Source organism: Carassius carassius, chromosome 44 (assembly GCF_963082965.1).
Source record: "Carassius carassius chromosome 44, fCarCar2.1, whole genome shotgun sequence".
Lineage (NCBI taxonomy): Eukaryota > Metazoa > Chordata > Actinopteri > Cypriniformes > Cyprinidae > Carassius > Carassius carassius.
In genome coordinates, this window is record NC_081798.1 from 14,381,864 (window position 1) to 14,408,420 (window position 26,557).

At 36.6% G+C, this 26,557-nt stretch overlaps 3 protein-coding genes across 4 annotated transcripts; all 3 read right to left on the bottom strand.

Annotated features, from left to right (window-relative positions):
• Positions 1–301: 301 nt before the first annotated feature.
• LOC132126281 (neurexophilin-2-like) lies at positions 302–5,022 on the bottom strand. The gene is made up of 3 exons (XM_059537449.1): positions 4,404–5,022; positions 3,714–3,833; positions 302–1,340 (listed from the first exon to the last, which is right to left on the bottom strand). Exons 2-3 carry the CDS (start codon positions 3,762–3,764, stop codon positions 594–596), a joined length of 798 nt encoding a protein of 265 aa, XP_059393432.1. The 5' UTR covers positions 3,765–3,833; positions 4,404–5,022; the 3' UTR covers positions 302–593.
• Positions 5,023–6,264: 1,242 nt separating this feature from the next.
• On the bottom strand, positions 6,265–9,864 carry si:ch211-227n13.3 (uncharacterized). Of its 2 annotated transcripts, XM_059537447.1 has the most exons (6): positions 9,706–9,864; positions 9,242–9,302; positions 8,561–9,128; positions 8,379–8,457; positions 8,050–8,163; positions 6,265–7,150 (listed from the first exon to the last, which is right to left on the bottom strand). In XM_059537447.1, exons 1-6 carry the CDS (start codon positions 9,759–9,761, stop codon positions 6,466–6,468), a joined length of 1,563 nt encoding a protein of 520 aa, XP_059393430.1. In that variant the 5' UTR covers positions 9,762–9,864; the 3' UTR covers positions 6,265–6,465. The 2 variants fall into 2 exon arrangements, with proteins under 2 accessions (XP_059393430.1, XP_059393431.1); XM_059537448.1 differs by lacking the exon at positions 9,242–9,302 and having other exon boundaries at positions 9,706–9,863.
• A 1,071-nt stretch (positions 9,865–10,935) lies between these two features.
• On the bottom strand, positions 10,936–26,458 carry phka2 (phosphorylase kinase, alpha 2 (liver)). Its single transcript, XM_059538432.1, is given in 30 exon segments — positions 10,936–12,145; positions 12,401–12,601; positions 13,979–14,206; positions 14,998–15,021; positions 15,173–15,291; positions 16,060–16,161; positions 16,252–16,381; positions 16,464–16,542; positions 16,661–16,740; positions 17,833–17,989; positions 18,087–18,408; positions 18,499–18,669; positions 19,070–19,209; positions 19,311–19,389; positions 19,472–19,616; positions 19,730–19,839; positions 19,969–20,103; positions 20,848–20,926; positions 21,136–21,243; positions 21,487–21,582; positions 21,701–21,823; positions 21,917–21,970; positions 22,627–22,773; positions 23,036–23,134; positions 23,212–23,292; positions 23,368–23,450; positions 24,179–24,347; positions 24,474–24,521; positions 24,899–25,057; positions 25,790–26,458. Coding segments are annotated over 30 exon segments (3,720 nt in total). The 5' UTR covers positions 25,868–26,458; the 3' UTR covers positions 10,936–11,971.
• Between the last annotated feature and the right edge of the window lie 99 nt (positions 26,459–26,557).

The window sequence follows — 26,557 nt, forward strand, 5'->3', positions numbered from 1 at the left end:
CTGAGGAGCACGTTATGGCTTTAACATTAATCTTAGTTATTGACAATGTTTTTGTGAACACAAAAATATGATGGCATGAAAGGGAGGGCATCACAAATGGCTGCAATACGAGATGTTTTACATTTTTGTTCTGTTCTTGAATCGTAGCTTATGTTGATTGGGAAATTTGTTTAGGATCTTTTAAAACCTCACACTGATGACATCACAAGAGTCACAGAGATAGGGTCAGAGGTCACTGTGGAAACCATAGATGTGCTGGTCTTGTCAAATATAAATGTCAACTGTACGAATTGAATCAGGTCTTCAGCCTGGATTCACCAAAAAAAAAAAATATAATAATAATAATAATTCCCATTCATTCATCCTCATTTTGTTCCAGACCTGACTGACTTTTTTTCTGTAGAAAATTCATTTTTTGGGATGAACTATTCCTGTCATCGACTGCCCTAAGAGGACAAGTAAGATAGAATCAAAAGAGAGATTCCTCATCTGACCTTGCTTCCATTTATCAAGAAGGAGGAAACTACAGGCTAGAGAGGCTGTAACAATGAGATGACACGTCAGTTACCCCAACACATCCAATCTAGGCTGTGCTATCCCATAGAGGTATAGGGAGTGTCACTGTGGTAGTTGTAGTCTGGGCAGACCTTCTGTACTAGCTTGTAGTCAGCACTGAAGAAGTCGATGTAGATGCAGATGACCTTGAAGGGCTTGGAGCAAAGCCAAGACACATGGCTTTGGGTCTGTTCCTGGAAACATACCCTGTTCGGGAAGTCGCTGCAAATGGACGTCCTCTTGCTGCGGTCCGTCTTCTCGTATTCCACTCGACAATTGAAGGCCTTATTGTCTTTGGGTACCTCTATGGTCTCCTGTTGAGTGATCTCAAAATCGACAGCCTTGGAGGGCGGGACCAGGCTGACGGACACGTTGCCCAGGCCGGTGGAGTTGTGGCGGAAATAGACGCTGAAGGTTCCATTGCCATGGTCTACGATTTTCCCAGTAATGAGAAGGTTAAGCTTGACCGTTTTAATGTTTGAATGGAAGTCGCCCCAGCCAAACATCTTCTTAAACTTGCCCGTTTTCACATAGGGGCGACGTTTTGCCCTCGAGAGGGCTCCTTCGGTATCAGTGTGGTTGGATAACCAAGCCCACAGATCCAGTGCCCCGGGATCCGGAGCAGTTTCACGGCTCTGGCTGTAAGATTGGGACGTGTGGGAGAAAAGCCGCAGGGATTTGAGAATCCCTGAACGAGAGCCGTAAGGAGAGACACTTTCCTCCTTATCGCTCTCTCCCCAACCCAGAGGAGACACAGCTGCTCTGAGCTCTGCTCCACATGTCACCTTCAAAGACAAAACCAGGAAGAGAAATGTTAAACGAAGAGGTTGTAGATGCTAATGTGTCCTAAGAAAAATAAAGATCCAGTCCAGGGGACAAATGTAAAGGTTTTTCCCAGTCAACATTACAAGACATTCAAAAACTACTCTACTTCCATATTTCTGCAGAACTCTGAGTTTTAACTGTGCAAATAAAAACACATTTCAGACACACTTTGCGGTTTATGTGATTATTACAATAGTGGAACTCTTCAGAGAACTGCTAGTATACCTTCTGAAGGTGCTTCAGATATGCTAGTGTGTGCACAAAGTTCTTTATTGACATTTATGATTCCATGAAGAACCTTTAACATTCATGGAATCATTTAAATTGAACTAGATGTTCTGTTGTTTTTGTGTCGCAAGTTTATTGATACAGTTAGTGACGTTTTTCTCAGGCCAATCCGTGATCAGCAGTATTTACATGTCACGTGTTCACGTGTTGGTAACAGTATGTTTCACTTGGAACCTCAACCAAGGTGGTACTAAAAAAGTACCAGGTACAGTACCCCCCCCCCCCCCCCAAAAAAATATGTACTGAACCATACCATGACGTACCATGCAGTGGAAAAGCACCAGAAGAAACCCTACATAATGCCTCAAGCATCTTTACATTAAAAGTGGTCAATCCAAAGCACTGTTAAAACGAGAAAATGCTTGAAGCACCATCCTGTCAAACCAAAAAAAAAAAACGCTGTAGGAAATCGTAGGAACACTTTTTAGGTTGCCTCAAATGCCTAGACCACAAATGTGTACTAAGAAGTAAAAGAGTTGCCTTTAAGCATATACTATTTATAGTTAGTGAACATTTATAATAGGTTTTATAATAGGAATTCCCCAAATGCCAAACAATGATGTGCATGTCCACATTCACATCTCACATGTGAAATTATAAATAAATAGTAAAGCATTAATAACATTCCAGCTAGCATATAGACAAAATCAAAGGAGATGCATCACTACATAATAATCAAAACATAAAGAGGGGATGGGAAACTGAAAGCTGCCTGAGACAGCCCTGTTTTAAATGATGCAAACAGGATGTAACATCTCTGAAGTATGAAACTGTTCACTGCAATGCAAGTTTATACTGACACAATAATCTGCCTCAAGCCTAAGACAGTGACACCCACACAGTCACACACCCAGCAAAACTGGTTCCTAAAACACACCCATGACTCCTGCTAGCTTTTTTAGTCTGGAGTTTCATATTATTACTACAGCAAATCAATCAATTTGCATAAAGGGTGAAATATGAATGAAGAGAAAACAGCACAGGAAAGACCAAAGGAGCAAGATCAGGGAGGAGCTGCCCTACTCTAATTCTCTCCATCTTTCAACCAAGCTCAAAAGCCTCTCACATATAACTTTCAAAGGCACAAACTGATAGAACGAAAGAGTTTATATGTCCCAAAGGCTGTTTAGTCCCCACCTCCCCAAGTCTCAGCTTTCTCCATCATTTCACTTTCATTTTCATAAATAACAAAACCAAGGGGGTACATATTTAGGAGACACAGATAATTTGTGCGTACACTTCATAATTCAAACCCGTGATGGTGAATGAGAAATAAAACATTCAGTGTGTGAAAATCTGCTGTTTGTTCATTTCAATATCTTGCAAATTCATGATCCACAGAACAAAACTACCGATGACATCTGGAGAGACATGAAATGCCAAATGTATAAACAAAAAGGGGGGGAAAATTAAGCAGAGCCATCACAGGTTGTTGTTTCATCTTCAACTGGTTTCTGGGATTAAGTCTTAAACGGTATTTTGGGTTTGTGAAGTCAGTTCATATGCATTGAAATTAATCTTTGGAAATAACACAATCACATACACACATTTTGTTCTCCTTGGAGAAATTAGCAAACTGATGGATTAAAGCCCTGCGGAAACTGGATTATTCAAAGATTTACACAGGAAATGAGACAAAAAGCCACGGCATATTCTAAAAGCATATTTGGATTATACAAACTGTTTTGTCTTTTTCCAAAAAAATATATATATAAATATTTATAGACAAAACAGTTTGTATTATCCAAATATGCTTTTATATTTGTATAATCAAATATGCATATATATCAACAATTATTTTAAAAAATATATATATATACTCATACCTACCTTTTTCACAAACACTATAATACTTATTAAAAAAAAACATGAAGATGGCTGGTTATTACAGAGATAAGTATTAGTTACAGCAATAATAATAACAATAATAATCCAGTAATACACCCTGGGAGAAGAAAAGGTTCACTAACTCTGGCAAACAAAATACTGCAGTAGTGACAAATAAAACTTTGCTTTAATTAAAATAATTGAAATAAAATTCATACCATGTGTAAGCAGAGCATAAGCAGAGCAGAGTAACACTGGCACATCTTCATGGTTTTTGAGTCCAGATCTGGTTTAGTAAAGATCAGGTCGACTCGTGGCAAGGTCTTCTGTCAGTATTCCTAAAAACACAAAAGCGGTCATGCTTGAAGATATGAGGATATACATGAAAACAGTGTTAAGAACAAACAAATAAAATGAAAAAATTGGCAAACTTTACATTTACATTATAGCGGTATAATCATGTCAGCAAGTCACTGATAAATAACAGGTTGAAATGTACATGAATGCATACAAGTTTATAAAACTGGTCAAGTTTACTGGTTTATTTAGGCTTCTACCATTTAATTAACCTTTTTGGCAGATTCTGTGGTGTGACAAATCACAAACACCATGTAGACTCTAATTGTCTAACATGTTTTTACACTAAAATATTCATTCACAACATGAATTTAAATTAGTTTTAAATGAAGTATAGAATGACACTGCTGTTACAGCTTTAAATGTCAAGGACCCGGCAATATTGTCAGTACTGAGAAATACTGTATTAATGAACATGTAATTATTTTGTGAAGAGGATTATAGTTTTTTTATTATTATTATAAATTCATTCACCAGGGGCAACAAACTAAGTAAAGCAAAAGAGTTTCCAAATAAATAAACAAATAGAAAATCGTTTCAGTATAACTCACCCTTTTACTGTAGAGTTGGACCCATACATCTCTGTGCGGTGAGCATCCTTACAGTGTAGTTATCGTTGTGCTTTAACAGATGAAGACAAACATCACTCCTCGACAGTCCAAACTCAAAGTGACCAGCAAGAAAAACTTCTTTGCTTTTGATTAAAACAATACAATCTTCTTCTTTACTCGGCGTGGCTCGTGTCCAGCTGCATTAAATCCTTTTAGCTCTGCTCATCTGGCTGCATGCCTTTCCTCTGCAACACTCATATATCCTAACACGATTATGCATGGATGTGATTGTCCATCCAAAAGAAAAAAATAATAATGAAACTGCTCTCTAAGCAGTCCCCTGGGTAACAGTCCAGTTTTACTGCATCCTTGCCTGCTCGCTCTTCCTAAACTGATGTTGGGTGATGGATCAGTGCGCTTTTGGGCTGTGACAGTGGAGTCACTGAGCCCAGCCCCTCAACATCAGCACCAATAATGGCACACATCACACTATAAAGCTTGTTTTATGTATGTAAAGCCATTTAAAAGCACTATGTGTTAACTTAGTGCTAAGAAGCACTTTGATGGCTCATAAGACAGATGAAGAAGACTTGCCCTGCGGGCAGTTTATATGTTTTTGAGACAAAAGTACTATTTAAAAGACTTTTGCACTTTCTTTTATCATCATAAGACTCTGCAAACAATAAAGCACACTTTATTTAAATATAACAAATCAAATCTTTAGATTTTCATATTAATCTTGTTTTAATATTGGAATAGTTATTGTGTAGTCTAAATGACAGTGAATGTTTCTCAGGGTGGATTGGTAATAAAAAGCCAATGAAAATTTAACCCAAATATAAAAAATACAACTTAACAGATATAGTGTGCAACTGGGGCTACTTGACACACTTTAGGGCCTAAGTTAAAATTGTACGATTTGAAAAAAGAATAAAAACTCCGAAAGACAAACTGCCAAAAATGTAAAAGGAGACGTTCAAAAATCAAACAATTTTTTGCAAAACAAATGATAAACTCTTTCATCAGTGTTAACAACTTGCCCTAACAAGTTTTATTGTTAAACATGATCGTCATCAGCTATGACAAAATATTATATTCAAATTTTGGTTTAAATAATAGAAATCACTCAAAAAATAAATTTAATTATAAGGTTTTAGAATTCTTATTTATTATTTTTTTTTGGGGGGGGGCGCAAGTGAAGGCACGTTTGTGTAATTAATCCTGACTCAAAACTTCTTACATTTTCTATATTATTATATTACATATTATACTGAATAGAAATGAATAGCTGTATCTTAACAATTTACGTTATTACAACAGGTCCCAAAACAGAGGGTTTTCAGAGCGGTGCAATAGAAGAACCATTTTGGCTTCTTCAAAGAACCATTTTTTATTTCTTAGGGAGAATATTTTAGTAATCCAAAGAAATGTTCTATAAGGAACATTTTATGTAATGAAAATGTTTTATGGCTGTTAAAGGTGCTTCATGAAACCCTTGATTCCAGTAAAGAAGTTTTCTAGAATATTGCTGATTCTGACGGATATGTATCCATTTAAAACTAGTGTTTGATAAAAACCATTTTCGTCGATCTACTGAAAAATAGAGAAATAGGAAGTCCTGCATTATGCAAAGTCTCATGTTAAACGTCAAAATGTGACTAAAATGGGAGAAAGTCTAGTTTTTATTTTTTTAAGTCATGTTGTAATAATTAACTAAAATGACAAACAAAAATACAAAAAGGTTTAAATACGCGTTTGTTTGGAAACAGCGCTACTCTGTGTGCATTACAATAACTACAGTTCAACCACTCTGCTTTTAAGCACAGACAAAAAAAGATGTTTAAACATTTACTAAAATGTTAAATGTTTATGTAAGATTTATTTACTCATGCAAATGCGAACACAAACATCTGAACAATACAATACATAGAAGCAGACTTTTTATTTTTTATAATTCAGATCTATTCATTTAAACAACACAACAAGCAAATCTCTACATCAACAATGCATGTCAATTTTACAGAATAACTTAGAAATCTAATTGCAGAACTTTCTTAGAGACTCATTTGCAGGACTCTTTAATAATCTGGTTCTGATTCTTCACCAGAGTGGCTAACATGGACATGAAGTTGGGCTTCTGCGCGGCAGGTTTTGTAACACCAGAGGCAGAGTCTTTCTTCTGGTTCCCTCTTTTCATCTTAGGCTTCACGCTGAACAGATCTGTGGGCGTCCTGAACCCATCCGAAGCCTCGGAAATCTCTTCCTGCTGCTCATTCTGGAAACCCGTCTGAGCTTGATGATTCACTCCACATTTGTGCTTGTGCCGAAGGCTTTTCCTCTGTTCGGCAGCTTCCACAGCAACAGTTTCAGACGTGTCATCAAAATTCAGCGCCCGCCGTGTTCCGTCTATGCCATCAAACACTTCCTGCTTGTTCAGTTTGCCCCGGACATTAGTCGTCCTCTGTTCACTGGAGGCTTCAGAGTTCTGCTTCAAATCTGCATTTAATCTTGAAATCTTGTCATCTACAAGCAGTTTGTCCTTCTGCGTCGCACTGAGACTAAGGTTGAGAGGAGAAAGCTGCTGAGATAACGTGTTGTTCAAAGAAGGCTTCCTTTTCACCGAAGATGTCCAGCCAGCAACAGGAGGCCAGACCACAGATCGTGACCTCTTACGATGCCGTGGCTTTGCTTTGGTTATGGACAGGTTGGTCTGAATGGAAAGCAGATACTTGCAGCGACGTAAATTCCTAGATATATGCATACAAAAATTATTTTACTACATATATATGCACAATACTGGAGTATTTTCTGGCATTACCATCAAATCAGCAAAGACACTATTGGAAGAGAACTGAACTGAGCTGGACAATGATACCAGGGAATCAACGATGAACTGCCTTTAACTGAAAAATTTGAGTTTTACTATTGTTCTCTTTTTAGAACTGCTTTACAGCAGAATTAAATTTTGTTTTGCATTGACATTATTTTTCTGCTTTAACACAATCTGGATAGCATAAATCACTACATATAGGTAACTTGACTACTAAAATTAAAATATACAAAAAAAAAATACTATCTTTCCATTTATGTAAACTGTTCTTCAGCTGTTGTTTTTTAAGTGACACAACAGATATTCATAATGCTACAAATGTTTTTAATTTCAAATTATTCTAAACGCTATTCTTTTGAAATTACGATTCATGAAAAAATCCTGAAAAAACGTATCACTGTTTCCACAAAAATATTAAGCAGTGTTTTCAACACTGATAACAATAAGTAATGTTTCTGGAGTAGAAAATCAGCGTATTCAAATTATTTCTAAAGAATAATGCGACACTAAAGACAGAATTCAATTAAATTACATTACATGATCAAAATAGTATTAGTAGAAGTATTAGTAGTCAGTAGAAGTATTAGTATTTAAAATAATAAAACAGTTTCTTTAAATTGTGATAATATTTCACTGTTTCTGACAAAATAAATGTATCCTTTGTGAGAACGGTAGTGTATACTGTATTTGGTTAAACTTGATAAATGAAAAAAACCAAAAAATGTTATCGTACTACAAATATCTGTCATACTACTAATAATAACCATAATATACATCAATAAATTAATTGTGATCATGAATGACATATTGACTGACCTCTGCTGAAACACATGAGGTCTGGAGCAGTTCACTTCTGTTCTGTTGACGGCAGCAAAATCTGAGCTTCCTGCTAACAGCTTCCTGATCCGACTCAGGCTTGTCCACAACAATCTGAAGATCAACATTCACACAAATCACATTCAAACTGATTCATATATGATTATTAAAGCAGTAATACACTGCTGGAAAGATGGGCTTTTAAATAAAACTGGGCTAAGAGCCATGAGTTCCTAAAAATAAAAAAAACCCTCTGGGCTTTCTAGAAACATAGCTCTACTGTAAGTCTTCTAATTATCAGTGCTATATTAATGTAAGAGGTAACATACCCCTTCTCTCGATGACGGTGTCTCTGAGGGTGCCACTTCTTAAGCAGAACCCACACATCACAAGATAAAGATGCTGGATCTAATACATGAAAACATACCAAAAAATATTTTTGGTAACATGATAACAGGTGCTTTATATAATGTTAATCACTTCTAAAAAACAGCACATCTGAAATATTTACCTGCATCTCTGCTTTTCTTTTCTGGGGTGGGCTGTTTTCTCATCTTGGTGAAAAGTCTCTCGCAGTCTCTGCATCTTACAGTATGGATAGGACGACAGGGTGAGCTGGGACCCGATTCCACTGTGAAATCAGTACTGGATTCGTCCAAAATAGCCTCAAGCTCAGCTCGAGACTCGATCTCAGTCTCAGAGGTATTAGCCCTAAACCGGAGTTTCTCTAGAGTGTCCTCAGCCATTGCACCTGGAGCCAGGGAGATCTTCTGAACCGTCCCATGTTGTGCTTCCACAACAGAAAGCGGCCTCTCATCATCTGTTCTCACACGACATGATGAACCAGCTCGAATCTTCCTTACTGGCCGCTTCATATCACGAATAACAGACACAGGCTCTTGTATTTCCTCCACACTGTCTAAATGGGGAGAGTCGTTGTCACTTAACACCACACAGATGCTCTCGGAGTCCTTCACATGCTCTCGCTGTTGAAGCCGTCGTCTTCTCAGGACTGTGCTGCGCCGCAGCTTCATGGAGACAGATTTGGTAGTAACCTCCCTGAGAACCAAGATGTTCACCTGTGAAGAAGAATTAGAAAAAAATTCAACAATTTATCAAACATCATATGCAACTTACTAAGCAAAAGACCTCCTTTAGATAATGTTTTTTGACTTGTTTGCGTGATTTCTACCTCACTGTAGTATCCTGACTCTTGTCTTGGAGGAAAGTTAGCGAGGTTGTGGTAATTTGCCCTGAAAACAATAGCCATCAATGACTAAATCACATATTGTTTCATAACTAACTAGTCACTACAGTTCTGGTCACAAATCCAAAATACATAAATAAAAACTAGCACATTTGATTCACTAATGCCCAATAATTATTTCTAAAAAAGCAGCTAACGTTAACTAACGTTACTGTTTTAGACTGAGATGTCTTCAGCTCTCTCCTGAAGAAACATTCATTCAGATAACTTAATTAATAGGATTGCGTGTAATGTGTTAATTAATCAGTCTCCTCACAAATAGCATATTTTCGTCGTTTAACTCGAAAAGTTAACGTTATAGTTATTTGTAACGTCACGTTGTTCGTTTTGGTTTGGCTGTCTCGTGAAGCAATGGCGCTCTCTGAAAAACAATGACACATATTTCTTACTCTCTCTCGAAATGTCGATAGTCTGTTTGCTGTGATAACATGTCCAACATGTCCATCGCTTTAAACCCGAGTCCGAAGCGGATCCGCGGTTTTTTACTGTTTACCTCAGTACCGCAGAAGGGCTGTTCGGACGGGATCACTTTTGAGCCAAGCCTCGCGCGATCTATCATCAACCGGAAACTGTAGTTCAACTGGAGCAGACATAAGGGGGCGCTGCAGACTAATTGTAAATTATGTTAGCCTCCAGAAAGCCAAAAATTGGGTACTTTTTCAATGGTTTCCTTAATATGAGCGGTTGACTTGGCTACTTTTCTTAAGTTTTCCAACAAGGAAGGATTCAACAAATTAAGTGATGTAAAAAAAAATAAAAATAAATAATAATAATAATAATAACCTTCTTAATTTGTTATTCGTGCCCAAAAATGGGCATCCATAGGAAATGAATGGGAAATACTAAAATTCAAAGCATTTTATATTATTTTTCCTACAAAAATCAATAAATCCAACACAATGCAGATCATACATACACATAAATGAAGGGGTAAGTCTATACAACATTCTAATGTGGCAAACACTCAAACACACACACATACACACACACACTGACTTAAAAATCAGATCAAAGTCCTACTGCAAGATTTACAGATGAAAATGTCAAAAAAAAATAATAATAATAATAATTTGACATGCTTGATAGGTTTATTGTTTATTCTTACCTATTTGGCATCATTTGGAATTGAAATTTGATGTTTTATGTTGGAAATAAATGATTGCTTTGTCTCCTACTTTGTCTTTTCCTTATAGCATGGTCAGATTGGTCTATAAGCTTATTTCAGCATCTTGTGCCCAAATTTGTCTGACAAATTAAGGGCTGCTATACAGATGCTTGAGGGTTAAATTTAAAAATAGACTTTTTCTGACACTAACATTTCTGACACTTTCTTATAGAGATTTCAAGCTCCCATCAGGTCAGTCTCAAAATCTCAAAATTATATGAGTTAAGTTTCTCTTGATGAACTTTTTAATTTTATGTTATTTACCTAGTTCAGAAATTAAATCACAAGGTATTAGGCAAAGGTATTATATTCAGTTCACTGAAGACACATAATGCTGAACTTGTTTAAGTTAAGATTATTTAAATAATCACACGTTCTGTGCCCCAAGTCACAGTATATATAACATTAAAAACAACAACAAACAGAAAATACAGCCATGAAAAGTCATGATTAATGAGATGTAGTAATTACATTTTATTTGTCTGTGGTTATACAAATGTTTAACAGAGATTAAAATACAGGACTTTCCTTCAAAAGTAGTAATTTGTGATAAACGTGAGTAACAACAGGACAAAATGAAATACAGACAGCCAGAACTCGCACACTGAACATTTCTACTGTCATTGTCCAAAATGAAAACAACTTCAAATGCCCTTTTTCTCTTCAAATGTCTTAGATTGAAACCTGTAACAAAACGTAAAACATTTTCTCTAACAAATCTGTTTAGTCAAGCTAAGTTCTCTTGATTTTCTTCATTAATTGACCTCTTTTTTGCTCATGAAATGAACAAAAAACAATTCTGATGCATGATTTGCCAGTCTATAGAACAGCACATGCTTGGCTTTGCCATGAGTTACAATGTTGCATGTTTGCATGCAAAGAACAGATTATAAATTAATTTTACATTTAATTTTATGATTTAGGAAATATACATTTTTTTATAGTATGTTTCTTTAAATAAGAAGCACATGTTAAATAACACATTTCAGAGTAGTTTTATAATGTAATAATGTATAGGATAACATTAAGACTCAAATCTTACTGTAATATAACAGTGTTTTGTTTAACTAGAGACATGGTACAGATCAAACTATAAGTGCTCTATAGACACACAACTGAAGTACCAATTTAAATAAAATAAACATTTTTCTATTAACACAAAATTATAAATTATGTAAATTAGTTAAAAAGATAATTAAAATCATGTAAAGTGTTTCTGTTGAACTTATATATTATTATATTATATTATATTAGTTAATTGCATTTACAGTTATTAAATTAGAATTGTATACTTAAAACACAAAACGGCACAGTGGTCCACATCCTGTAGCCTGTTAGCTTCACAACATATCCTGTGGTGTTTTTTAGTGGCTTCCCTGTTGATGCTTGTCCTTTGCTACTGAACTGAGGTCAACTGAACTTTATGATTTAATAAAACTGGTCATATATCTTTCCTAAAGGTCACCATCTTTTGGTGGGAACTGCAGTCTTTACTGCATTAGACAGCTGCTGCTTGGCAGGAAGTCTTGAACATATGTGACCACAGCCTTGGAAAGATAAGTCATAGTACCGTAGCTGCCACTAGGAGCACTGTCAAAAAAGAAGTTACAGATTCCTGTGGCAGGATCTTTCTCCAAGAAATACTCATTGGCCCCGTTGGATCTCTGAAATAAAAACACGAGACACAATGTCCAGATGTGCAAAATTGGAATCTACACAAAACAGGTACACTTTGATGATGTCGAGATAGCTTTGATGTGTTTAACCTTTTTCATCAGTACATAATTCTCATAATTTTATAGTTTCGATGACATTAACATTTTGCTAAAATGGGGAAAATCGTAATGATTAAGAAATAGGTGTGTACATACCATTTGAGCATCATATGATTATATATAACGGTATATGCATGATGTTACCTGATCCTGTTGAAAGAGATCGTTGGCCATGTGAACAATGCGGTCGATGTGAATAATTCCCCCAATACTAGGAATCTCCATGTCAGCTACAAGGATCAACACCATAATGGCCTCCACCAGCAGCTGTCTGTACTCAGGCTGTGGGACATGATTCAGTACAGACTCCACGTGCACTGCAAACTTGATTTCTCCTTCCGTCATCTCCAATAATACACACAGATAACAGCTCATGGTTATGGGTATTTAAAGGAAAATTCTAAGTTAAAGGTCCAGTTCACGCAAAAATTAAAATTCTGTCATTAATTACTCACCGTCATGTCATACCAAACCCGTAAGACCTTCATTCATCTTCAGAACACAAATTAAGATATTTTTGATGAAATCCGAGAGCTTTTTGAGCCTGCATATACAGCAATACAACTACCACATTCAAGGCCCAGAAAGGTAGTAAGGACATCATTAAAATAGTCCATTTGACATCAGTGCTTCAATCGTAAGAAGCTAAGAGAATACTTTTTGTGGACAAAGAAAAAAAAACTATTGAATAATTCTCTTCCGTGTCAGAACTCTGCGTGCGTTCATGACAGTACCATGACGCATACGTGTGCACAACCAGGTTCTACGTCAGAATCACACGCATGCATCATGGTACACTCGTAAACGCATCGAAATCTGACACGGAAGAGAAGAATTTGTTGAATAAAGTCGTTATTCTCAATAGAACGACTGATGTCAAATGGACTTATTTTAATGATGTGCTTAATTTTCTGGGCCTTGAACGTGTCAGCTGAGTTGCTGTCTACAGAGAGTCAAGAAAGCTCTCAGATTTAATCAAAAACACCTTAATTTGTCTTTAGAAAATGAACAAAGGTTTTGGAACGACATGAGGGGGTGTAATTAATGACAGATTATATTTTTTTGAGAGAACTAACCCTTTGAGGTTCAATGTAATACAGTTTGGCATAGTATACTGTTTATATACACAGTTTAAAAGTTTGGGTTTTTCTTAAATATTTTTTTTAAAGGATGCTCACCAATATATAGTAAAAATTTAAGTAACATTGTCAAAAAGTAATACAATTTGAGGTAACTGTTTCCTTTTTGAATATATTTTGAAGTGTATTTTATTCCTGTGATGGCAAAGTTTAACTTTCAGCAGCCATTACTCCAGTCTTCATTGTCACATGATCCTTCAGAAATTATTCTCTCAAGAAACATTTCTTCTTATTATTCATGTTGAAACCAGCTGAACGTCATCTGTACAACTTTAAAGGCGAATATTTAGAATTTTTTGCACCAGATTGATTCCAGATTTTCAAATAATGGTATTATCAGCCCAATATGTTCTTATCCTAAAAAAAACCATTCATCAATGGAAAGCTTCCAGATGATGTATAAATCTCAATTTAATTTTTTTTTTTCTTACTTTTTTGGTTTTCTGGTTTTCAGGTCCAGGTCACATATTTTTATTTGATGTATAATGTACATAGTTAAGAGGTTCAATTCAATGTTTTGCAATCTACTATTTATAGTATAAGTACACACACACACACACATATATATATTAGGTGGAAGCACCTCACGGGTGGTGGAGGAAGGCAAGACATATCCAGCAATGGAGAGGCCATGACATTTCTGGAGAATCTTCCAGACTTTCTGGTAGAAGCCCATGGGGACCCTGTTTATGGCCCCGTCCAGTCTGCGTCTCCTCAGCCACTGGCCCTGGCGCTCCTCCCACTGCAGGTGTGAGTCTACTGTGCTGGTCGGAGACAGCATCCCGCTTGGAGTGGAGGGACTGCTGCATCGCTACAGACATACACACATTTGCATTGTCAGCATATCAAAAAGATATGAGGTAAACATTTGACTAGTGGGAGTAGTGGCACTAATCAGCACATATAACACACTTAAAAACATGCTTCAGGTTTAGTAAGCAGAAACTATGACAAACATAGCTAAGATGTTACATTGTCAGCCCATGCTAAGAGAGTGAAATGACCACGACAAGACAAGACTGACTTGAGACACGTTAGAAATGTTAATTGGCTGTTACGGCTGGAAGTTTGTCCCATTTCAAATGAAAAAATCATTAGATTATTATTATTATTTTTTGAGTACAAATGAACTGAATTCATCCCTCCAAATTCAAATTATTTTTAATCTTCTGAGCTGAAAAATAGTATTTGACAGTGGAGAACAGGTGTTTTTCTGCAAGTTACCGTGGAACGAGGGGATGTGAAATTACTGCTCATGGAATGACTGCTGGTAAATATCTATGAGAATAAAAGCAGAGCATACAAACATTTAAAATGAACATAAAATGGAAAGTATTTCTGATGAACATCAGTTCAGGCATCAGTCATACAGAGAGACATTCAGATGAAAATCTATCATCTTCACAGTCAAAAAGATGCTTCATATGACTAAAAAAAGATGTGTATGATATGGGCAAACTGAATATTACTCAGAATATTCATGCTAATGCTGGATTCATGGTCTCGACAAATGTGCTGTGACCACTACACAGAATGTGCTCTGTACAAAAAAGCTTTTCTACAGTAATAGCACAGCATGCAGATATTACAAACTCAACCCACACTCATGGGTCTGGAGTCATCGAGCTGAAAACAAATAATAAAAAAGCCATTTAAGGTACAATAGTGAGGAAATCTGTTTATGACATCTTAAACTGCAGTGTAAGTATATCACAGTTTGCAAAACGTAAAAACATTTGATAAATCATTTACAGACATGTCTCCTCTTTCACTCCACCTGTTTGATTTCAGTCTTGAGCTTTCTGATGCCCGTGCGCTCTGTCTTGGTGGCCCCCGTGTGTCCAAGCTCATGGATGGAGATGGCAGGACTAGTGGTTGAAGACTGAATCGGACGCACTTTCACACAATACAGAGCAGTTATTGAAGAACAGACCACACAAGAGTACCCACATCATACCTCTCAACGGCACAGAAATCTTCAAATAATATTGTCAAATTATCAAATAATTATTCAGCTGAATTAATTCAATCAAAAGGCTCAGTGGTAGAACATTGCATTAGCAGCGCAAAAGGTTGTTGGTTCAATTCCCAGGGAACACACATACTGATAAAAAAAATAAAAAAATAAAAATTATAGCCTGAATGCACTGTAACTCGCTTTGGATAAAAGCTTCTGCCAAATGCATAAATATAAATGGACTGTTCTTTCTATTCATCAACAATTCCTGAAAAAAAAAACAAGTCAGTTAAGTGTCAGTTTTTCAAAACTCGTTTTCGAAAATCGTTGTTCAAAGACCTTAGCAATGCATATTACTAATCAAAAATTAAGTTTTGATATATTTATGGTAGGAAATTAACAAAATATCTCCATGGAACATGATCTTTACTTAATATCCTAATGACTTTTGGCATAAAAAAAATCTATAATTTTCACCCATATAATGTTTGTTTTTTTGGCTATTGCAAAAAATATACCCTAGCAACTTAAGACTGGTTTTGTGGTCCAGGGTCACAAATAAGCTGTAAATTCACCTGGCCATCACAGGAATATATTGAAGCCTATTTCTGCCACTGAATTAAAAAAAAGGTAATTGCAAGTTTTTATCTTACCATTCTGGGTTTTTTCTCTTAGAGCGTAAAAGACTAAGGTTGAATGATACTCACCGCTCCTCTCTACACCAAACTCTTTCCCGCTCAGGATGTGATGTAAGAGATTCTTCATGTCAAAAGGACTGAGGCTCATCAGGCTCTCTGATGCCTCCTCACCTGTAGATGTCACATGGATAGATTTATTGCACTTAATGTAAGCAAATATAAAGACTTACACTGTAGAACCAAAACTCTGATTGGCTGTACCTGAGCAGTGTAGACTGCGAGCAAGTTCTGTAGCCATCACTTGCATGATTAGGCCGATGCGCAGACGCAGCATGTCTCCAAACAGAGACGGCTGAGAGCGCACGTACATGGCCAGATACGCCATGATCTCCTGAGCTCAGAAGTTTAATAAGTAAACTGAACAGAACAGTGGAAGATAGCAACATAACTTGAAGGCTTAAAATTAGAACTACCTGTGTGAGGACGGCAATGCTGATGTCTTGTCCACTGGCCTCATAAATCAAGCTAATCAGTTCTTCAGGAGGAAGAGGACTAAAAATAAGAGAATTGGTTAAGTAAAAGGAGAATATAAAAATCATTGCTTTCGAAAAAAATTATGATTTAAAAAATAAATCATCTAAAATGACTATCAGAAAGTAAAGACACTCACACTGTGATGACCTTCTCTCTGGGTTCGGGAGGAAGACCCACTGTCAGCTGTTTATGATGGGAGATCAGATCTGTGCAAGCCTGAATGCATGCACACACACACACAAAACATTATTAGAGGTAAAATTGTTGCCACTGAGAGTTAAGCTGATATTAATAATTTTAACATTTAATTTAGATTATTACAGTTTTATAAATCTAATATTGTATATTTTATGACCATTTTCTTATTTAAGAGATTAACGTTGTAAAAATAAGGAAACAATTTCCAAGACAGATTTTGATGAGACTTAAAAATTACAATAAAAACTAATTTTAGATGACATTTACATTTTTAAATAAATATTCAATTTTCTTTTGAACTTTCAATTATTCAAAGGAATCCTTAAAAAGAAAAAAAAGTATAAAAAAGTAAAAAAAAAAAATATTAAGCAGCCCAGCTGTTTTAACATGGATAATAATAAGATTTTTTTTCTTGAGCAGCAAATCAGCATATTAGAATTTTTTTGAAGTAGCATGTGACCTTAAAGACTGGAGTAATAATACTAAAAATGTAGCTTTGCATTACAGGAATCAATTCAATTTTAAAATATATTAAAATAGAAAACTGTTATCTTAATTTGTAGTAATATTTCCCAGTATTGCTATTTTTGCTGTATTTTTTATCAAATAAATGCAACCTACTACTAAAATCTGACTCCTCACTTCTGAATTAGAATATAACAAACATTTAAAGTTTTAAAATGTCAAAATTCTAAATACCGTATTTTTCGTACTATAAGTCGCACCTGAGTATAAGTCGCATCAGTCCAAAAATACGTCATGACGAGGAAAAAAACATATATAAGTCGCACTGGACTATAAGACGCATATTTATATTTATTTAGAACCAAGAACCAAGAGAAGACATTACCGTCTCCAGCTGCGAGAGGGTGCTCTAGAGCGCCCTCTCGCGGCTGGAGACGGTAATGTTTTCTCTTGGTTCATTTCTCTCGGTTCATTTCAAATTAATTTTGATAAATAAGTCGCACCTGACTATAAGTCGCAGGACCAGCCAAACTATGAAAAAAAGAGCGACTTATAGTCCGGAAAATACGGTATGTAAGTTTTAATTATTAAAAAAAATCGACCAAGAAACATTATCAAAAAGCACTGGTAGATATGTGGTCTCACCTCAGCAAGGACTTCCACTCTTTTCTTCAGGATGCCTGAAATGTAGCGGATGAGGGCCCACTCCTTACATGCTCCTGCCCGAACATACAGCTCCTCCAGCAGGGAGCGAACAGTTGCCTCTCCTTGTCCTGACAGATTTACTATCCAATCTGAACCCCTAAACACAATGATGATTGAATTTTTGACTGATTAAAAATGGCTTATAAAATAAATTATAATGGATATGCACAGTCAGTTTGTACAAACGTTCTCACTTCATAGCGTAGAGGACATAGAGGATATCTGCCTGGTCCTGAAGGGTTGGACAATTCTTTAGCTGATTGACCAGATAGGCGAAGTCTGTGTTCCCATGAGAATCACGTGGCAAGTTCAGGTCAACGCTATCGGCCTAGAATGTGTGTGCAGACAAAAACAGACATGAATCAAAACTATGGGCTGTTTACTGTTTACTTTACACTGGGGTATGGAGACTTGCCTTGCTGTGGTGAGAAACATTGTGCTGAGGAACATCCAGCAGATTGAGAGACTTCCTGTGTTTGCTCATGATGGGGACGACAGGCAAATACATGGGAGGCTCTGAAAAACATAACAGAATGAGATGACTAACCGTAAGCTAAAAGAAAGCATGAAATCTACTTAACTATTAATGATCGACTGAGGGCTTACTGGGCATGTTGTGGCCCTGAACCTGGGCCATGAAAGAAAGGATGTCCCTGGTGGTGTGTTCAGCACTAAAAACGTGGTGCTGCCCCCCCTGAATGGGAGGCAGATTGCAATTTGTAGCAGTGCTGTGAAATAGATCTGTGAGATACTGGTCAAACATGTGTCCTGAACCTCCTGCGGGAAAACAAACCACCACTTATCATTTTAGTTTATGTGGAGTATTGTGCATAGGTGCATATTTTGGGTTGTGGATGCTGGTGTCCCCAGCAGACTTATTAACTAGCTTTACCTACAAGATCAGGAATATAGATGCACAGATATTGTGTTTTCTAGAATAATTTATATTATAGTATGTATTAATAACTCTAAAAATCACATTTAAACTTTTTTATAAAAAATCTGTCATGTAATGTGCTTTTGTCATTATATTAGTTTTATATTTAATAAAACTTAATAGTTTAGTTAGCAATAACAACACTGAACCATCAACCCTTCATCTGGTCTCAAAACCAGGGTAAGTATGCATTTTTTGGGGGGCTTTCCATAGCAGCTATATGCAAATCAGTGTGGATACCCGAGGACCCAAAACTAGCTTCCTCTTCTTCTTCCTCTTCCTGTTCCTCAAGCAGATTCTCTTCAGAGTCAGCATCCAGGAAGCTGAGCTGGGTGTGAAATGAGGTTGTGAGGAATGAAGAGAGGTTTGCCATCTGCACCCTAAACAACAAAGGGATTTTTGATTCCAAATTAACCATATTTGTGCCTAAAACATCATACTATAACCCTTTTTGTTTTGTTACTGTCATCATTTTTCTGACCTTGCACCCGCAAAGTAGCCATCTTGAAGCTTCCGGAGGGTAGAGAGGATACAGGGGTCAATACTGTCCCCATCCTCAACTGGCCCGATAATAGAAAGAAAGAAACTGTTATTATCAATTTGTGCATATTGCAATATCTTTCATCATATGAGAAGTTTTACCCAGCATGCTCGGTTTGATAGGGAACGTGAGGGTAGGTCTTCCAGTCATCCGCCAGCAGGATGAGAGATAAGCAAGCTCTGTTCGCAACATCTCCACAATCATCTGGTTATCCAGAGCCAAGTAGAAGTGATGCTGGTCAATGAACTGTGGGAAAAATAAATTGTTATAATGTTTTTTTAGACTTTACAGTATATATACGTACATATATTTTTTTCTTCTACAATAAAAGACTTCCATGTGAGAACTTTTTTATTTACCTGTGGAGTAAATGTGTAAGTACCATTTCTGATCTCATAAAACTTTGAAGTTCCCAAGACACCAATGTGCCTGTGTGGTCGCCCACTCAGATTCAGCTTTTTAGAGTTGCCTGTGCAGTGGAAAAGGGGAACCGGTTTGAATTCAGTTTTGTATCCCAGAACCTTTTCTAAATGCAGTTTTACAGATGTAGCCTTTGTCTGGCCCTGTACTGATAGTCATGGTGAATCTGAACACTTACCCAGTTTCACGTAAATGTGGCTCAGGATGCGAGCTGGCATGACCCGGATGGGCGAAACGTCAGAGATGGTCTGAACATCAATCCCTTGATCCCTCAGTAGCTGCTGGATCTGCACTGACTCAGCCACTACACTCACTAAACACAACAAATAGAGCTGTTGGCAAAAGATCAGTCTTCTCTGTTTAGCAAATTATACTGTCAAGATCAAATTCAATATTGAGCTTCTAGTAATGAATTGAATCTGCTCCTTAAAATGGACTTCAGCCTAGATTTTCATATCCCATAATATAAAATATTAAAACAATATTAAACTCAAACCTTTTTATAAATGCAAAGCATACTACTGTGTATAGTTTCATATATGTGAAACATACTATATAAATTCATATATATTCCATTTAATATATATATATATATATATATATGAGGTTATGTGGTATTAGTTTTTTTTTTGTCTCACTCAAACACACTGACATTGTTAACTACCGGTATACAAATCTGTATAATAATATTATAATTTCTAAAGTTATCATGTTTCACGTGAGTTTGTTGGCCCTTCTTTAAAGAGCAACCTTTGACCTTTATCTCTTTGTTTCTATAATATCTCTTAGCACTTTATATCTTCTTACATTTGACGTAAAGCTATTACAACTTAGTTAGTTATCAAGTTATACTGATATAATGGAGCATAAGTGCCTAAATTTGGCCAAAACATATTTTAAAAAATCTGCCGCTTGCGTATTACAATTAAAAAAAATTACAGAAATTCAAAAGGTGATATATGGTACAAATAAGTCTGTGTCTGAATAGGTACTGTTTGACTTTCTATATTCCTCGTTAAAAAAATAAAAATAAATTAAAGCAATTATATTCACAAACCTTGCACAACAACATCTGGCTTGAATTCTTTAGAAAATCGCCTATTCAGAGGATCAATCTCTCCAGGGGCCAGAAATCCCTATGAACCCAAATGAACCATTTGTCAGATATCAGTAAAAGAAGAAGAATAGATAAGACACAAAGGATTGCCTAAGAAACACTGGGACTGCTGTTTTTGACATTTCACATGTACACTTAATCAGCAAAGATAGCACTTCAACACCTGACATCATATCTGAATATATACAGTATAAGGTTTAATATGAAAGTGGATCCAGGTTTTAGGACCTCTGCCAGCAGACAGCCCAGGATATACAGAGACTGGCCCCACATGTGTGGGAGCTGGCCAGCGGCCACACGCTCCACAGAGTGAGGGTTCCTGTACTCCTCTTCAACCTGAACAAGAAATAAACCCAGATGAGCAACAGATCAAAACATTTTACCCAGGATTGTTTGTGTCACAGTTACTGAGCAGAGGCCAAACACTCATTCAGCTTGAATTAATTATCAGAACTGGCCTAATTTAGTACACATTGTGTTTTTCTGCAAAAAAGGGGTATTTGAGGTGATAAATGTACATGCAGATTCAAAATGATAAAATTAGACATTGATCAGAGTAACAAGATGGTTTAAACTCACTTTGTCAGCAGGTACAGCATAGAGTTCAGGCACCAGACGAATCCCGTGTTTGCCTCTGATCAAAACTCCTTCAAGAGCCTCTTTGTATTCCTGCACCTGAGGAATGACACACAGTCAGACATAACTACATACTGCCTCCATGTGGCCATGAGTGGGAGTTATTTCTACTGCTTTCAGAATACAAGCGAGTATTTATAGGATGGCCTGTTCGTACCTGCTCATGGTCTTCATTGAAGATGCCATCGAGTATAAGGTAAGTCCAAAATACTGGCCACTCACATTCAATGTTCTCAAAGAGCTTCAGCTCAGCGGGATCATAGTGAAGGCGAGCAGGGTCCTGTTACAGCCATAAAAAACATAGAATGCAGTCACACTATTAGAGAATTAGCAACAAAATACTTATTTTGTGTAAAATCAAGTGCCTGGTTACCTCTTTTGGGGTCCTGTATCCATCTCGGATAAAGCGACAACAGCCGTAACGTCCCTAAAATGATTGAAATTTGAAATGATTGGATAGTGCACCCAAAATGTACATTTTTGGTGAAGTATCCTTTTAAGATTGTTACAAAAATAGCAACCACAGTTGAAACGCATGTAGCCTCTAAGGGGACATAATGATGAACTAATGCAAAAAAAAAATTTAGATGAGAGGGAAATTAGAGTTTTTTCGTTCTCTCAACACATTTGCATTCTCTCACAAAACCTTTGCAGTTTTGCACCCTCTTGTAAAACTGCTGCATTCCCCAGAGAAACTTTGCATTCACTTACAAAAGCCCTGAAATGTTTTTTTTTCCTCCCAACTATTATTTCCATCACTAAGGTTTTGAGAGAGAATGCAAATGTTTTGAAATATAATTCTTCCTCCCATCTCTATTTTACCATCACAATCTGGCAGAGTTCCAAAGTTTCTTAATAATGTAATATAATATACATGGCTCATTCTACCACTTGAGATAATTACCCCCCACCCCCCAGAAATATAATCACCCATAGAATAATTAAAAAAACAAAACAAATTCTTACACATTCTCGCTATCCCATAAAAATAAAATTACGTAATAAAATTACACTTCATTAAAAATCTGAAATGTTCTGCATGTACACTAAACCAGCCTAGCCTTTTCCTTAATAGCCAGGTACCTGCAGTTTGGTGATGATTTCACTCTTTGTGATGTTGACCAGATCTGCATCCTCCACTGCAAATGCAGGAAATGAGATGACAGAGAGCAGACCGGCATCTATCTCTTTAGAGGTGGAAGCTCGAGGTAGCATGGAGCACAAGATAGACTAGAAACACAATGAGAAACAAGATGTTTGACTCAGGAAATCATGGACAACTTTTATTGATTGAGAAAAAAATATATGTATCATCTTAAATGTGAACCACTGACTTAAATATAAAAAAATAAACCTGGGCTGTATTTCCCAAAACCATTGGAAGCATAAGTAGACCATATATACCAATTGTGCCAATGATGCTTTCAGGAAATGCAGCCCTGGTCTGTAAAATAATAACCAACTACGAAACACATTCAATTGATTCATGTACCTGACAATGTTCTACTTCATCTGGTAGAACATGAATCACTGATTTTGGGCCTCCATGAGCTCCAAACAAGTCAAGCTCATCAATGGCCTCCAAAGCTGCCTAGCAATGTGAACCGCAAACAAAAATCAACATCTGAATGAGAGGAGTGACTACACGAGACCAGATGACCCTCCTACCTTAGCCATTCCAACAGAGCTGCCGTTAAGTTCAGGAATTCCTTGATTGGTTTTGTCTCCTCTCTCCCACATCCCATAATCCTGCAGGGGAGTGTGAGCTGTGATGCCAGTTCGGTAACTGTTAACTAAGAACGTGATAAACCAATGAGAACTTACAGCCACTTTGTACGCTGCCTCGATGTAGAAAACCAGGTTCTGGATCAACGCCACCTCGTCCATGTTAGATATGATACGTAGACCTGCGATGCAATTTCAAAATGGTTGCTAAAAAATAGGAAACCCCGCAACACAACCAGCAGAGGCTAAATTCCAATTCCACTGTGTTTGCTTTGAGGCAAATCTATATTATCAATACATAACCTGTGGACTATCTAGTTTTGGGGGAAAATCTATAGAAATCTGTGGAATGGAATTGCTAAACTGTACTAACTTTGCTTTGTAGCTGATACATTTTTAAGTGAACCAGAGTAGTAAATAATATTCCAAGTCGTGAGTAATGTGGAGAACTTTGTGATTTTCAATTGTGTGGAAATCTGCTAAGTTTTCTGAAAACATCTTTAAGGACAGATTCTGTGGGGACCTGGCTATAAGTACACCTAACAGTTAAAAATTCCAGTCAATTTCAGGAAAATTGACCATTTTGATTAAAATACATATTTTTGTCCAATCAAATGTGCTCTAGAATAAAAAAAAAAGCCCCTGCATCTGATAAGCAACAGCAAATCATTTGATATGACAAATTATAAAATCTGCATGGGATTTGAAGGAAATCACAGGAAAGAAAACTGTGCTGGTCAAGAAATTTCAAGGGATCTTTAAAGTTACAGTTAACCCAAAAAATGAAGATGAATTTCCAAATAAGGAAAAAGTCATAAAGGTTTGGAATTATACGAGGGTGACTAAATAATTGAATTAATTAATTGTCCTTTTTGGGTGAACTATCCACTCTATAGATTGTTTGTCTCACCTGAGGCAGTCATCTGAGCCAATGTGAGCAGGTACAGTGAAGTGGCATCAACCTGCAGGTGTCCCCACTGATCATCACCAACCACTGTGGCACAGGTAGGCGTGTGATATTTGGCATGCAGGCAGTCCTTTGTGCTCTGTGTGTGTTTGAACTTCTCTACCTTTGCCACCTGCAGTAATATATGCACATGCTTAGCAAGACCAGAGAGGTGCATAGTCAGCTCAAGAATGAATGAACTGAATAAAGATAGGTTTAGAATAACAAATGAACAAGACCATAGAGTTAAATGCCATACCTGTCTCATCATACACTGCAGCAGCCCCTGCATGAGCTTAACCACATTCTGAAAAAAAATGATGTTAATAGTACAAGTATTTATTTAATCTGGAAATAAACAAGCAGCACAATATTTTGGATTAATTTATACATGGACACACAATTTCCAGACACAACTATATTTATGTAATATTCTGTACACAAAGATATTTTATATTAAATTAATACTTTTATTCAGCAATGATGTATTAAACTGAAAATTAATGATTTTTTATTTTCTTTTGGATATGTTTGAAAGCTTTTTATTTCTTTTGAACTTTCCCCGAACAGTTTTTTTAAAATGTGTAATTAAAGCAATCATCCAACAACCTGTTACGTTACTCAACGACAATGTGCTCCTGAACAATGCCACAACAGGTGGTGATGTTTCCGAGTTCCAGTCACCTGTTCGAGCTCGTAGGCTTTAGCTTTGTCCTCATCACGGTCTGCATTTTTGCGATAAGCCATGCCGAGCCCCCACACTGCCAAGATGCTGTAAACATTATCCCTGACCCAGGCATCCTTCTGCTGCTCGCTAGCTGGCAGTAGACCTGTCACTGGATTCTATATGGAGAGGTCAAACCATCTTTATTTATTCAAATATACACCATATAATTAAATATAAGCTTGATCTGATTTGTTATGCTAATTCTCATAACACTTATATTACACTTAATACATATTTTGTACATTTTAAACACTAGTGACGTGCTGAGAAAATGTTAATAAATACAAATAAATAATTAAAAATCAAACATAGATATGATGATCATTTAGGATTACTTACTTTTACAGTTTTTTGTGCTGTACATAAAGCATCAGCTATACTTTTAAAGGAATTTACATGCTGCAGATAATACAAATATTTTCCTCACCCATGGGTTATTTAAAGGTGACCTTTGTACAAGCTTTATTTATTTTTAGATGTCTCCTGTCAGAATGGCCCCAATAGTGCAGAAGAATCTCAACCACAAGAAACTACTGTACTGTAGACAGAGCACTATGCTTTTATTTGAGCAGGATCTTTCTTTTTTTTTTTACCAGAATATTTTATTAATTTACGAACAATTTATATGGTATAGAACAGAGATTCTAAAGACTCAGAAGAAGAATTCAGAGCAGAATACTCTAGCATTAAAACCTCAGAACAGAATAATACAACATATAGCAATAAATAGAATAGAATATATAATAAAGCAGAATAGAAAAGAATGGACTAGAAGAGAATAGCACGATATATAACACAATAGAATAGGATAGAACAGAACAGAATTCTCGATCATGTTTTGAACAAACCTGGTGGCATAATATTGTTTCTTGGACAAGTCTGGCATATCCATCCAACCTCACCCCTGAATTACTGCGGCTCCTCATGCTGTCATCTATTTATGATCTTGAAATAGAATTTATAAATGAAAGAGAAAACCTCCTGCTTCCTGGTCGATTAAAAAGAGAGCATGCAACCAGATCTTTACAGTAGCCTATTAATGATTCATGATGACTAGCCAAGTCATGTCCGTCTGCAATGTTGTCCATACATTAACTACATCAAAAAACGATTAAGATAAACAGGCCTACCACACCACAAAATCAATAAACGTCCTTCTATCATTTTAAGGATCTGTATTAAAGCTCTGTATGTTCATGAAGCATTGCACATCCCGCTTGAATTCCGACGTTGCCAGCAAACGAGAGCCCGCCCACATGATGACGCACGGCTGTTCGAGTGACAGGAAAACCCGGAAGTTCAGTAAGCCTTTCGCCAGCATCCAGGGACTGACGGAAGATTTATAGTTATTTTAAAACAAGCATTCCCTTTCTCAAGAGCTGGTTTAGGTTGTGAATGTTTTTTACTAATAATTCACGCCTATTCCTCGTGCTAAGCGTTACCAAAATGTTAATTAAAACGTCCTGTTTGGGGTTTAAAAGGGAAAAGTCCGTGTAGGTTATCCGTTTGTCATTGGGGTCCGCCTACGGTATGTGCTCTGGACCAAACGCGATTTGTTTTCTTATAGAAGCTCGTCTTTTGATTGGTTCACGATGAGTACATTAAACTGCATTGGG